Raw genomic sequence first — 13,282 nt, 5'->3', positions numbered from 1 at the left:
TGACACTGACTGGCAGCAGCGGCTCTCCAGGGTTTCAGGCAGTGGTTTTCCCAGCCCTACCTGGAGACGCCAGGGATCGAACCTGGGACCTTCCATGTGCAAATCAGGGGCTCTATCACACTGAGCTACAGGCCCCTCCCCAATACTGGAATATTTTGCCTTCCCAACGCTGCCCCAATGCTCAGGAGAAGCCTGCAAAGCTCCCAGTCCTAGGTTCCCGCAAAAACCGCTGATCGACTTTTGCAAGCCGGAGACCCTCCGTACAAGGCAAGCTCCCGGCTTTGCTCGGTCCGCGGCCCTCTCTTAACAGAGCTCGATTGCGCCCACCCAGGACGATCCCTCCCTCACCTCTCCACTTCTTCCAGCTTGAGGATCAACTGCTTGTTCTCTTCCTGGGCTGACTGATACTTCTCCCTCGTCATCTCCATCTTGTCTCCCTGGAGCTCAACCTAAAATGAAAGGATTGACCATCATCATTATCATCGCCATCATGGGAGTGTTTTAGAGAGGCACCAAAGAAGAGCCAGAAGACGTGGGCGCTGTGCTTTTTCAAGGCGAGGACACCGCCGCCACCCCTTCCGTGATTCCCAGAGAGGGAGAGAAAAGAGCAGAAAGCAGCAAGAAAAAAGCTCCCATGTCCAGGGCTTAAGTGGAACCAGGGCCCGTAGGTGCTCGGTGCCAGAAACTGGGACCCATCGAGTCAAAATAAAGAGCAGCTTTTGATCAAGGTGTCTTGGCCTCCTCTCTGAGTAACCAACCCCAGCATCGCCACTGCCCACAAGTGCGCATATGAGGCACGCACACTTTGAATTCTGGGGGGCAGGAGGGTCTGTCTGGTCCGGGGGCCCTGGCACCTTCCATCTCCCACATTAAGCACTGTACATGCTCCCACTTTTTGGCCTTTTCAGAGACTATTTCTGATCCAGCGCAAACGTTTCTTCTCAACGCCACACACATAAAGCTGCCGGTCACCTGCAAGCAAAGCGAAGCACACAGAGTAAGCCGAGCACAGAACAATGAGGGAACAATCCTATCGCCCAAAATTAAAAAGACAAACAGAAAACGACTTCAGAGTCTACTCCAACCCGCCCGGCGTTTATGTTGCATGATTCATTTTGCATCATGGAGTCTGCTGCCGACATCTAGGATTTTAGAAGAATTCAGACCAGCTTTTAAGCGAAGACAGCAGATGCAAAATTATGCCCCCCACCCACCCAAAAAAAGCACAGAGATGAGGCTTAGAGGACCAAGCCTCAACTGTGAGCAGACCACATGGCTAGGAAGTTCAATACCAAGTTTTGTGGGGATTGGGACTTGCACATGACACATGCACAAAGTTGTGTGCGTTGCAGGACTCAACCGCACAGGCACAGAAATGGATACAAGTTTCTAAATCCTCCCAGGCGGTGCAACCAATGCCAGCCTGGCTCCTCGCCCCACCCCACTGTGAGCAGAATTAATCATGCAAAACAAGCCAGCGTGTGCAAATATTCTTGATACACAGACTCTTCCTGAGTCATGAGGCCTAGAGACTTGGATTTGTGTGGCTGGACACCAGAGGGCCTTGGGATTCCAGGTTCTATGCTTGTACTGCAAATTAGCAGCAACCAGACGTTACGTACATACCTAAGCAAACGGAGGCACAGCTACAAGAATGAAGGGAACTGATGAATCCTAGCAAATGGCTAAAGCCCTGGAAAAGCATGTAGTCTGCGTGCCAGAAAAGGCAGCGGGGGTCTGAGCGAAGCTTAAATGGGAGATCGTAGGAACAGCAAACAAAGACGCATCCATTTATTCTGCAGTGCAGTGCTTTAATCATTTCAAAAAGAGACGAGACAAGAGACAAAGATTGCAATTTTCTGGACGCTAAAGGCTCATTTGGGTCCCCGGCTGGAAGTCCGCGTGGGTGCCTTCTGCCAGTCCCTTACCCGCTGACGGAGGTCCGTGATCATGGCTGACAGGTCCATGTTCTTCTTTTCGTAACTCTTGAGCTGATCCTGACACTCAGCCAGTTTCGATTCGGTGATCTTTAGGATCTCGGGAAGCTTTTCTAACTCTGCTACCTGGTTCTGGAACTGCTTACGAGCCTGTGGGCGGCAAAGGCGGGCGTTAAAAGAAAAGAATGATGTAGCGCCTTTTATACAAAGGGCTTAATCGAAGCGTTCGACATGAGCTTTCATAGGTAAAACCTACTCCATCGGATGCAGGAATGGATAAAAGCAAGGTGAGATAGGCAGGGAGAGAGCAAAATGGATGCCTGATTTATTGAAATGCTCACACCTAGAGCAGCGGCGAGGCATTAAATGCATCTTTGCATTTAAGATGCAGGTTTGTTGATGTTCATGCAAGGAGCATCATCAACTGAAATACGTTCCGGGTTTGCTTGTGCTTTTTTTTAAAAAAAGGAGAAATGGAGAAGCCCTGGAAGGCTGCAACACACTAAAGGCACAGATCATGTGCTTCTAGCACAGTTTGGACCAAACACTTACATTTTCAATCTCTTTGTTCATTTCTTCTTTTAGTGCTTTGTTCTCTTTGTCACAAAGTTCCAGCTTCAGTGTCACCTCATCAGCTTCCATTCGGGTTTTCAATACCTGGGCACAAATACATATATATTTATTTTTTTAGAAAACAGAGCTGGATGGAGAGGAGCTGCAGTTGCAGTGCACAACATCGGAAGAGGAAGTCTAGAGTCGTGTTCACACGGATACTCTATTTAAGCCAATCTTCAGTATTGAAGGACAGAGGGTCCTTCATGCCCTGATTCCTGGACTGCTTTCCCCCCACCCCCACCAGGGTTACCAGAGAAGTAAGGGAGTTCTAGCCCTGACCCACGGTGCCTCTGTCGGCACTTTGGAGACAATCTCACTAAACAGCAGAGCAGAAACCCCCTCCCTACGACATCACTTGAACATCTGACCCTCTCCGTACAGGAGAATGTACTCCTGTGACGAAGTAGTACAGAAGTAGTACAGAAGCGTCCAGCTCTGGGCACCACACTTCATGAAGGATGCAGACAAGTTGGAGGGGGTCCAGAGGAGGGCAGCGAGGAAGATCAGGGGTCTGGAAACAAGGCCCTATGAAGAGAGACTGAAAGAACTGGGCATGTTTAGCCTGGAGAAGAGAAGATTGAGGGGAGACATGATAGCTCTCTTAAAAGGTTGTCACACAGAGGAAGACCAGGATCTCTTCTCCATCCTCCCAGAGGGCAGGACATGGAATAATGGGCTCAAGTTACGGGAAGCCAGATTCCGGCTGGAATGCGGAAAAACTTCCTGCACGACAATGGAACCAATGACCTAGGGAGGTGGTGGGCTCTCCCACCCTAGAGGCCTTCAAGAGGCAGCTGGACAGCCATCTGTCAAGGATGCTTTGATGTGGATTCCTGCATTGAGCAGGGGGTTGGACTTGATGGCCTTAGAGGCCCCTTCCAACTCTACCATTCTATGATTCTAAGCCTTCTATAGAGAAGTGTGAATGCTGTTGGTTTGCCTATGAGTGAGCACAACCCTGATTTGAGAGATGTCCCAGCCCACCCACGCCACCCTCATGCTGCCAAGAAGGACAGAGCCAGGAGGGAATTCCATCTCAACCAAGGTCCAACTTCGGCTTCGTTTAATAATGCCGCCCCAAAGAGCTGATTATGCTAATCGTACGCATGACTCCCACAAGTATCCAGAACGGAAAACTACCCAAGAAGCTTGCTGACGTGGAGCCCCCAAACCCCAGCTCCAAAGTGTCAGTTCAAGAACGATGCATAACAGGGCAAACAGAAGAAGAAGAAAACAGAGGGGCTTTGAGCAACATACTTGATTCTTGTAGGTTTCTATCAGCCCTTCGTAGCTCTTCAGGGACGCCTTGAGCTTGGCGACTTCCTGCTGTGCTTGATTCAGCCTTTCTTCCACCGGGGTCATGCTGTTCTGCAGGAGCCAGAAAAGACAACGTACTCATTCGGAATAGGGGGCCTGCTTGTACGCTCAGCCAACAACACAACGCACACGCTCATCCTGAGCATAAACCCGCCCAGAACATCTCCTGCCCCCCGTTTTACTGAAATGAAGGCAAGTTCATCCAAGGACACTTGTGTGCAGCTCCCATTCATTTCACCGGGGCTGGCGTAGGACAGGAGAGCAGGCAGAATGAAGAGCGGGGCCTTCTGGGTGATGTGCAAACAGCTGGCAAGGTTTTCCAACTCCCAATAATTTAACAACAGCAAGTGAAACTGAAAGTTGCTTTTAAAAAAAATCTGCCACAGCTGGCCCTGTGTTAATTGCTTATCTCTCAACCTCAGTGTTCCTGGCCTGTAAAATGGGAGCGTTCACAGGCAGCTTTTGACCAGGTCTTTGGCCAGCTCTAATGACCACTTTGAGAGTTTTGTGTTAAGATTCCCCGATCCATGGATCATATGTAGGTTTGTATTTATATACCAAGCCATGGCCCATGGGGTGCAGGAGGGAACTGACCCCACTGCTCCCACCCCACCAATTAGTATCTGTCCCTGTTTAGTGGGATTCTAATAAAAAAAACAACCACCAAGCAGATCTCACCAGCCCAAAATCCGCCCAACCCTGTTGCAGGAGATGCTCCTGGCGGACAAAGACCAGACCAACTCACAAGCCATAAGGCTTCCTTCAAGGTCTTCGCTAGGAATTGTTGTCGTGAGTTTGTTAGTGAGCAGAAATACGGACTTCACAGAGTTCCAAAATGCAGCTAGGCAACCTGTGTAGCCTAACACAGCGAATAGATTTTAGCAGGCTTTAGCTGACACGAGTGGGCATCATTCCCTGGATGGGCCTCTCATAGTTATCGCACCTTTTTCTCACCCTGGTCTTATCTCAGCCTGGAGAAGGTGGGAAGTTTTCATTTCTGACCAGGCACTAGAAAGGGAATTCGTTTCCCAAGTTGAGATTCTTGGGGTACCGGCGAGAGGGAGCCCCCACTTACTTCTTCTGAGAGTGGGGATGTAGCCTGTCAGCTCCTGAGAGAGGCAAGCATCTAGCAGAGGAGCCTAGAAGATCCGATCCACAGGCTTCGCTCTCGCTCCAGGGGACAATGCGCCCGGGCAGCCTGGAGAACGTCTGTGGCTCAAGGGACGGCTTCTGTCTATCGTGGGGGCCCTGATAGACACCCAGCTAGGAGAGCTTAATTACCGGGGAGGAGGCGTGAACTTGCCTTGCGTGTATATATTCTGCACCCGCCTTCTATCAATAAAGTGTTCACTTTTTGCACAAGTGGCTCGTTTCATCTTGGTAACCCAAAGAATCTGACTGATGGCTGGGATCTGGCAGAACCCGGGTCTACTGACCTTCAGCCTCTCGTTCTCGATTTTGAAGGCGGTGCTCTCCGTGACGTGCCGGTGCAGTTTGTCCACCAAGGCGTCTCGGTCTTCCCGCATCTTGTCCTCCAAGGTGGTTTGTTGCTCTAGCAGGTCTGAAATGCGGCTGCAGGGGGAAATTCAAAGTTACCCACAAGGCAGAAAGAAGCAGCCCCGGTACAAGGCAGGATTTCACACACCTGTGAAGCGTGTCAAGCCTTCTGGAACCATACTGCGTTCAAACGATGTGGTGTACTGGTTTGAGCACCCTCCCCCAACCAGATGTTTCGGCCTTCAATTCCCATCTGCCCCAACAGCCTGGCCAATGGTCAGGAATCCTGACACTTGTAGTCCAAAACATCTGGAGGGCGCCAGGTTCAGGAAGCCTTGGTTAGAGTATGCTGGGACTAGGACCCAGGAGATCTGGATTCAAATCCCCACTCAGCCTTGAAGCTCCCAGGGCGACTTTGAGCAAGTCACTATCTCTCAGCCTGACCAGCCTCACCGGGTGGGACGCGAGCATCAAATGAGGAGGTGGGATGCAGAACTGTGACCCTGCCTTAAGCTCATTGGAAGGAGGGAGGGATATCTCTATAAGAATACGTTCATGTAATGCTTACTGTTAGAGATCTACTAGACCGGTTTTGCTCATTTTTCTTTTGAAACTGAAGCTTGAACAATGTAGACGTGCAGACAGTTTTGAAATTTCAAACAAGTTCAAAGTTTGCATTTTAACAGCAAAACTGTATGTTTAATTTGCTCCATGCCAAAAGTGCCTGATCTGATATCACACGTTTTCGGCCTCAAACTTAAATGATCCTTTTAAAAAGATTTTTTTTTGTTGCCGGTTTATTTGTATACCCAACGGATTTTGCTTATTTTTTGTTTAGTTTACATCTTTGGGAAAAGAACAGGATTCAGTGCCTGTTTTGTGAATCAGATCAACAAAGCTAACTGTTGCTTTGTTTTCTCAGAGTACTTCCCCCCCCCCCCCGGTGGCAACACAGTAATAAATGTCACAAACATATGTAATACAATATTACGGCAGTGATGGGTGCCCCATTGCTTGAACATCACCAGCTTCTAGACTCACTACAAAGCAACAATGCAGCCCTTAAGCTCCAGATATTTTGGACTACAACTCACATCACCCCAGGCCATTCTTCATGGAGGCTGGGGCTGATGGGATTCAGAGTCCCAGGCACGTGGGGGGTGCCGGGTGCTGGTGTTATGTCTCAGATCTGACCACTATGCCGCTTCCCTCCCAAACTCATGCTGGTTACTCCAGGTGCCGGCTCTCCGGCTCTTCTCAAAGACGCAGCGCAGACCTCACCTGTTCAGAATCACAATCTCAACCTCCAGATCGCTTTTGTCTTTCACCACTTGGTTGTAGCGGCTCCTCCAAGATTCCAAGGTAGACAACGCTTCGGCGACGTAGGTGTCCTGCCGAGCAAGGCAAGAGGTGGGAGAGAGAGCGGGTTGAGTAGGGTGACCGTGTGAAAAGGAGGACAGGGCTCCTGTATCTTTAACAGTTGCATAGAAAAGGGAATTTCAGCAGGTGTCCTTTGTATGCATGCAGCACCGGGTGAAATTCCCTCTTCATCACTGCAGTTAAAGCTGCAGGTACCCTGCCCTCTTTTGAATCTGGTCACTCTAGTATAGCTCCTGCAGCTTTAACTGTTAGGATGAAGAGGTAATTTCACCAGGTGCTGCATGCCTACAAATGACACCCTGCTGAAATTCCCTTTTCTGTGCAACTGTTAAAGATACAGGAGCCCTGTCCTCCGTTTCACATGGTCACCCTAGGGTTGAAAGTACAATTGTAAACAGAGCACAGAAACCAAGTTGAAACACACACACACACCCCTTAACGATATGTCATACAAAAGTAATAGGACTTTCACGGCACCCCTGGGCTTATAGGCCTTATAGCCACCTCTGGTCAAAATAAATGCCAGGGCAAGTGTACCAATACAGGCTTAACATAAATGCAATGTTGCCCAATCTCTTAACCACGGGGAAGAGGCCAGCAGGTTCACTCTCCCTCCCATGAAGATCCCCCTTTCCCTTTTACAGACTCTCCCTGGATATCTCATGACCATGAGCCAGCAAACATTAGTCAGAGAAGGACAACAACAGAGGGAGAACGGAGAAGAGGGTAGGTGAGGGGAAGGAAAGGAACAAGAGATATCCAAAATGGGAGGGGAGGGGGGGCATCACGATTCAAAGAGGTCTAAGAATTCAGACCAGATGGCACTGAGTTTAACGTTAGCATCATGCCTGTTAAATATGGTTTGACTGCTGAGTATTCTTTAATACTCAGGTTAGTTAATTACTTAATAAACCAGCTTCTCTTGGAAAGTTGGCAAGCCTTTGAGAACAACAGTGTTCTTCTTCGGGCAGAATGAGAGGACACTGATGTTCAGTGTTCGAGGAAGTCCTGTACAGCTCAAAAGTTTGCATCACTCCAAGAGAAAGTCCACCAAACCAATTTGGGGGGGGCTTTTTTTTTTGCCTACTTTGAATCACATCTCAGAATTAGCCAATAAATGTTAAAATGACATTGATGCAGCTGTTATTACAAGTGTCTCTGAATACAAAAACAGGCGCCTTGGGGATCTCGCTGCGCAACTGGGGCAGAACGACAAGGAAACGGCCAACCCAGGGGACAATAAACAACCTATAAAGCCCTACATGGCTTGGGACCATAATACCTGATGGAACGCCTCTCCCAACATGAACCTACCTGTACACTGCGCTCTACATCTAAGGTCCTCCTCCGAATGCCTACTCCGAGGGACACTCGGAGGATGGAGAGGGCCTTTTCAGTGGTGGCCCCCCAATTATGGAATGATCTCCCCGACGAGGCTCGCCTGGCGCCAACATTGTTATCTTTTCAGCGCCAGGTCAAGGCTTTTCTCTTTTCCCAGGCATTTAACAACACTAAGTTTGTTTTTAATAGACCCCAGAACTGTAGTTTTTAAATGGATACTGTTGTTTTTATGTTTTTGATGGTTTTAAATTTTGCATATTTTTTTAACGTTTACTGTTTTTACCTCCTGTAAACCACCCAGAGAGCTTCGGCTATGGGGCGGTATATAAATGCAATAAATAAATAAACCGGCACAGCCCTCTCACCTTTTCCGCTAGCTGGATGTTCAGCTGCTCGGCATATTCTTCGCTCCGCTCCGCTCGCTCTTTCTGCGCCTTGATCGCGTTCTTGAGGGCCTCCTTGTCGCGATCCCCCTTCGATTTCAGCTCCTTCAGCTGCTCCATGATGTTCTCCACTTCGGCCTTATGCTGAGCCGCAACGCGCTCCAGATTCTGGAAGGGAGGCGAGAGACGGAAATGAAGGCGCACCCAAGGGACTCGCTGGGGCTTCGGGCGGCCAAAGGGCCACAGCTAACAAGAGAGCACGGAAGAAGCACGAGAAAGCTGCCTTACGCCAAGTGATCTATTAGTGCTTCTAGGTCTATACTGTCACTGCACTGACCGGCAGCAGCTTCCAGCATCACATGGCACTTGGAGGCAAGGGACTGAATGTGGGGCCTTCCGCGCGCAAAGCATGTAAACTCTACCACTGAGGTACCGCTGTTCTTAGACAAGGGCAATGGGAAAAAAACATGTCAAACCTGGCACCTTTCAACCAGCCTTCCCCAACCTGGTGCCTTCCAGATGTTTTGGGCTACAACTCACTCATAGAACTGTAGAGTTGGAAGGGGCCTCTAAGGCCATTGAGTCCATCCCCCCACTCAACGCAGGAATCCACCCCAAAGCATCCCTGACAGCTGCCCAGCTGCATCATTGGTTCCGTTGTCGTACCGCTCTAACAGCCAGGAGGTTTTTCCTGCTGTCTGGCTAGAATCTGGCTTCCCACCAGCCCCAGCCAGCATGGTTAGCAGTTAGGCATGATGGGAGTTGTGGTCCAAAGCATCTGGAGAGCACCACGTTGGAGGAAGGCTTTGAGGTGGCAGAATGGACTGCGCCACTTCTGACAGCAGTCAGGGATCATCTTTCTTTTTAACGCTCCCCGAATGTTAAAAGCTCACGTGGCGAATTTTAAAAGCTCACGTTGTAAAAGCTTTTACATTATTCTAAACGAGCGTTATAAAAGTTTAATATTTCCTCCTCCGTCATAACGTGCAAGTTTCGCAATCAAAGTTCAAGGGAGCATTAAACAAAATGTTATTCCACTCCCCCCCCCCCGCCGGTAACTTGCAGTTTGAAGTGGTACAATCCATTGGACCACCTCATCTTGCTGCCTGCGTAGCGCCAGGCCTCGGCCCGTGAAGATCGCAAGACGTTTGTACCCGGATCTGGATGCCCAGACGATGGTTCTCGGCTTCCTTATTGCGCAGCTGAGCCTGCAGATGCCCCCTGACCGCTTCCATCGATTTGGAGAGTTCAGATGCAGTCTTTGCTTGGTCCTAAAATTGGGAAATAAAACCAAAACACAGACTCACAAGATGGAGCTCTGCTTCTCCAACCACACAGTCACACAGACACACCCACCCACCCTTACTTCACTCTGAGGCCAGGAAGCCGCCGCTTAGAACCTCGACCCCCACCATACCGGGTCCTATTAAGAGCGTACCTTTTCCGTTTGCATCTGAACCATTAAATCATCCACTTCTTTTTCTTTCTCTTGTAGCTTCTTTATTAATTGCTGCAAAAAAAAGAGAGCCACACACACAAAATGGCAGACACGAGAGACAAAAGTCAGACCAACATTGGGGAGGGAGAGAAAGAAGAGAGGCGTGGTCAAGGCTTGTGTCCCTACTGCTCAACCCTACACTATTACATTGGTGCAAGGACCTCACTGCAAGCAGAACATCGCCAGACGAGGCCACGCAACCTAAATCAAACCCATTCAGGACTCTGTGGGAGACCATGGCTTATTGACTGTAACAGCAACCAGGAGCCCACGACACAGAACATTTAGTTACAGGTATCACTTCCCTTAGCTAAAGCCCTTCTTTCAAAGAGTTAGGATGCAACATTTTCTGGGCAGAGAAATAGTCCTGACAGATTCACTCTGGAAATGCACTGAATAAAGTGTACGCGCCCATAAAGCCACGCAAATGCACCCCCGTTCCCGGACAGCCTATGCAAGGCCTGCAGACTCAAGGGTCCACAATGTAACGTCAGCAAATCGTGGGTTGATTAATTCATCCATGATTTGCCATGGTGCATTCCGCAGCCATTTTGAAGATTCGACCCATGGGGTTTTACTTGACATGTTAAATAACCCACGTTTAACCTACAGTTAAATTAGGTTAACTGTGGGTTAATGCATAATTAACCCATAGTGTCAGGAAATAACCTCCGATAGGCCCAATCAGGGGTTAAATAGTCAAGAAGAGTGGGTGTGGCGCTCAGCATGCGCCATGGCAACCCATGGTTTAATTAACCCATGATTTCCCACTGAGAGCCCTTATCAGAAAATTAATGCCTGATTCCCTGTTCCCTGGCAGTGGCTAACATTAGGGCAAACTCTTTATATCTTGTCAATATACAGGCAGGAAAACACACACAAGCACACAGAATGAATTTGCGTTGGTATTTACCGCTTTCTCTGCATCCGAATCAGTCAGTCTTTTCATCAGTGCCGCTTGCTGCTCGGCCAATTTTTGAGAGTCTTTCTGAAGGAGAGAAACCAGCAGGATTCATGGAAGATTTTTTAAAACTCCCATCCCTTTCTCTGCACGTCCTCGGCTTGTCACTCACTAAAAGGAGTTCCTCAGCTGCTGGACCCAAAGAGAAATCCAGGGCTCGGTGCCCAGCCCAGCGCCCCGCTCCACACCCAGATCCGAAATCGTGAAATACGCTAATTCGTGCATTACTGTGCAAAAGGAGGAACTACAAAATCCATATCGTTATTATGAAAGACGTCACTAGGTGGTCTTTCCATTAAAAGGTTCCTAGCTTGCTAGTGTACAAACCAAGGCAAACTTAAAACAGGATGTTAAAGCACTAAAACCCCAATAACAAAAAAAGTGCCCATCTAGTCCAGCACTCTGTTCACACCGTGGCCAACCAGCCATCGGCCAGGGACCAACAAAGCAGGACATGGTGCAACAGCACCCTCCCACCCATGTTCCCCAGCAACTGGTGCACACAGGCTTACTGCCTCGAGTACTAAAGACAGCACACAACCATCAGGGCTAGTAGCCATGGATAGCCTTTGCCTCCAGGAATTTATACAGCCCCCTTTTAAAGCCACCCAGATTGGTGGCCATCACTACATCTTGTGGTAGTGAGTTCCAAAATATAACTATGCACTGTGTGAAAAAGTACTTCCTTTTATTTGGCCTGGATCTCCCACCCATCAGCTTCATGGGATGACCCCGGGTTCTAGTCCAGGCCTATGCAAGCCGGAGAATTTCCAAATCCAGAGAATGACAAGCAGGAAGCTTGGGCTCCTGGGTCCGACCTTGGAGTGTGACATCAGAAGAGTCCTGATGGATCAGACCGAGGGTCCGTCTAGTCCAGCACTCTGTTCACACAGTGGCCAACCAGCTCTTGACAAGGGACCAACAAAGCAGGACATGGTGCAACAGCACCCTCCCACCCATGTTCCCCACAGACTTACTGCCTCGAATACCAATGACCTAGGGAGGTGGTGGGCTCTCCCACACTCGAGGCCTTCAAGAGGCAGCTGTCAGGGATGCTTTAGGGTGGATTCCTGCATTGAGCAGGGGGTTGGACTCAATGGCCTTGTAGCCCCCTTCCAACTCTACTATGATTCCATGATTCTATGAAGCACCTTAGGGTAAAGATATGGAATAATGGAGTCCAGTTACAGGAAGCCAGATTCTGGTTGGACATCAGGAAAAACTTCCTGACTGTTAGAGCAGTATGACAATGGAGCCAATGACCTAGGGAGGTGGTGGGCTCTCCTATACTAGAGGCCTTCAAGAGGCAGCTGGACAACCATCTTCCAGGGATGCTTTAGGGTGGATCCCTGTATTGAGCGGGGGGGGGGGGGGTTGGACTCGACGGCCTTAGGGGCCCCGTGCGACTCCACTGTTCTAGGATTCTACGACAGGAGGGGCCCAGCACCACAGAGCCAGAGTTCCAGCCCTCACCCACCTCCCGATTGTGCTGCTCTCTCAGCAGGTCTCGGAGCGTCCGGTTGGTTTCTTCGAAAGTGCTCAGCTTCTGCAACAGCAGCTCCTTCTGCCTAGTCAGTGTGTTGATGTCGGAAACCGTCATGTGCTTCTCCTGAAGTCGTGGGGGGAAGGGAAAGGGAACCAAGCCAAGACTATCAGATTTTCTATCCAACAGAACAACTTCCCAGCAACGCTCCGCTCACCATGGCTTTGCCAGCAGCAGTGCCGTGAGGGCGAGACTCCAGCGCAGACGCCCAGGTACCCCTCAGCAGAAGCCCCTTCCCTCCCTTCCCCAAATGCAGGAGGGCTGGGTTACCACATTTTAAAGTTAAGTGACATAACACGTATTACCACCTAAAGAGGGGTGGGCACGCAGGTCCATTAAATCCCGGAGTCAGGGGCCCATAATACAGTTCAGATCCTGGATCTGAGGTCGGACACAGCGCTCCGACCTCGGACCCGAGAGTCCAAGCCTCCCGCCCCCTCGCAGCCAGTGTGGAGGGAACCGCACCGGCTGCCCCTCCAAGGCCACAGAAACAGACATACAGAGGAGGAAAGGGGGCAGTTCTGTGGACGGGGAGGAGATTGGGGAAGCGGGGAGATGACCCATCCCCAGGCCTCCCCTCCTCCGCAGAGCCCCAGCTAGACGGGGCAAAAAGGAAGAGCAGGATAAGCCTCTTCGCCTCTCGCTCCACGTAAGACGGCCGTTAGTCTCAGGGATAACAAGGGAAGCGAGGTCCAAAGCGCACCCGCTTCACGAGCCGACCCACAAGTTCCCCCACCTACATCCTGAACACCTCATACAACCGCCTCCATGATGCTAAACATCTAGGCACAGCCCACGGAGCTGGGAATG

The 13,282-nt window shown here is 49.9% G+C and overlaps 2 protein-coding genes across 3 annotated transcripts in view; one reads left to right on the top strand and one right to left on the bottom strand.

The window, feature by feature from the left end:
* The window catches only part of BBLN (bublin coiled coil protein), a 179,905-nt gene that overhangs the window by 135,285 nt on the left and 31,338 nt on the right, over positions 1-13,282 (top strand). The gene's annotated exons all lie outside the window — the stretch shown is intronic.
* ODF2 (outer dense fiber of sperm tails 2) overlaps positions 1-13,282 on the bottom strand; it is a 31,363-nt gene that overhangs the window by 6,457 nt on the left and 11,624 nt on the right. For both annotated transcript variants that reach the window (XM_063144879.1, XM_063144880.1), the window contains exons 7-17: positions 12,407-12,538; positions 10,882-10,956; positions 9,909-9,980; positions 9,625-9,741; positions 8,453-8,638; positions 6,648-6,757; positions 5,306-5,441; positions 3,810-3,920; positions 2,490-2,594; positions 1,929-2,087; positions 349-449 (exon numbers count right to left, since the gene is read on the bottom strand). In XM_063144879.1, coding sequence (XP_063000949.1) covers positions 349-449; positions 1,929-2,087; positions 2,490-2,594; positions 3,810-3,920; positions 5,306-5,441; positions 6,648-6,757; positions 8,453-8,638; positions 9,625-9,741; positions 9,909-9,980; positions 10,882-10,956; positions 12,407-12,538 — 1,304 coding nt within the window. The remainder of the gene's footprint in view (positions 1-348; positions 450-1,928; positions 2,088-2,489; positions 2,595-3,809; positions 3,921-5,305; positions 5,442-6,647; positions 6,758-8,452; positions 8,639-9,624; positions 9,742-9,908; positions 9,981-10,881; positions 10,957-12,406; positions 12,539-13,282) is intronic.

This window comes from Elgaria multicarinata, chromosome 19, assembly GCF_023053635.1.
Source record: "Elgaria multicarinata webbii isolate HBS135686 ecotype San Diego chromosome 19, rElgMul1.1.pri, whole genome shotgun sequence".
In the NCBI taxonomy this organism is placed as follows: Eukaryota; Metazoa; Chordata; class Lepidosauria; order Squamata; family Anguidae; genus Elgaria; species Elgaria multicarinata.
This window is presented reverse-complemented; position numbering and strand designations above follow the sequence as displayed.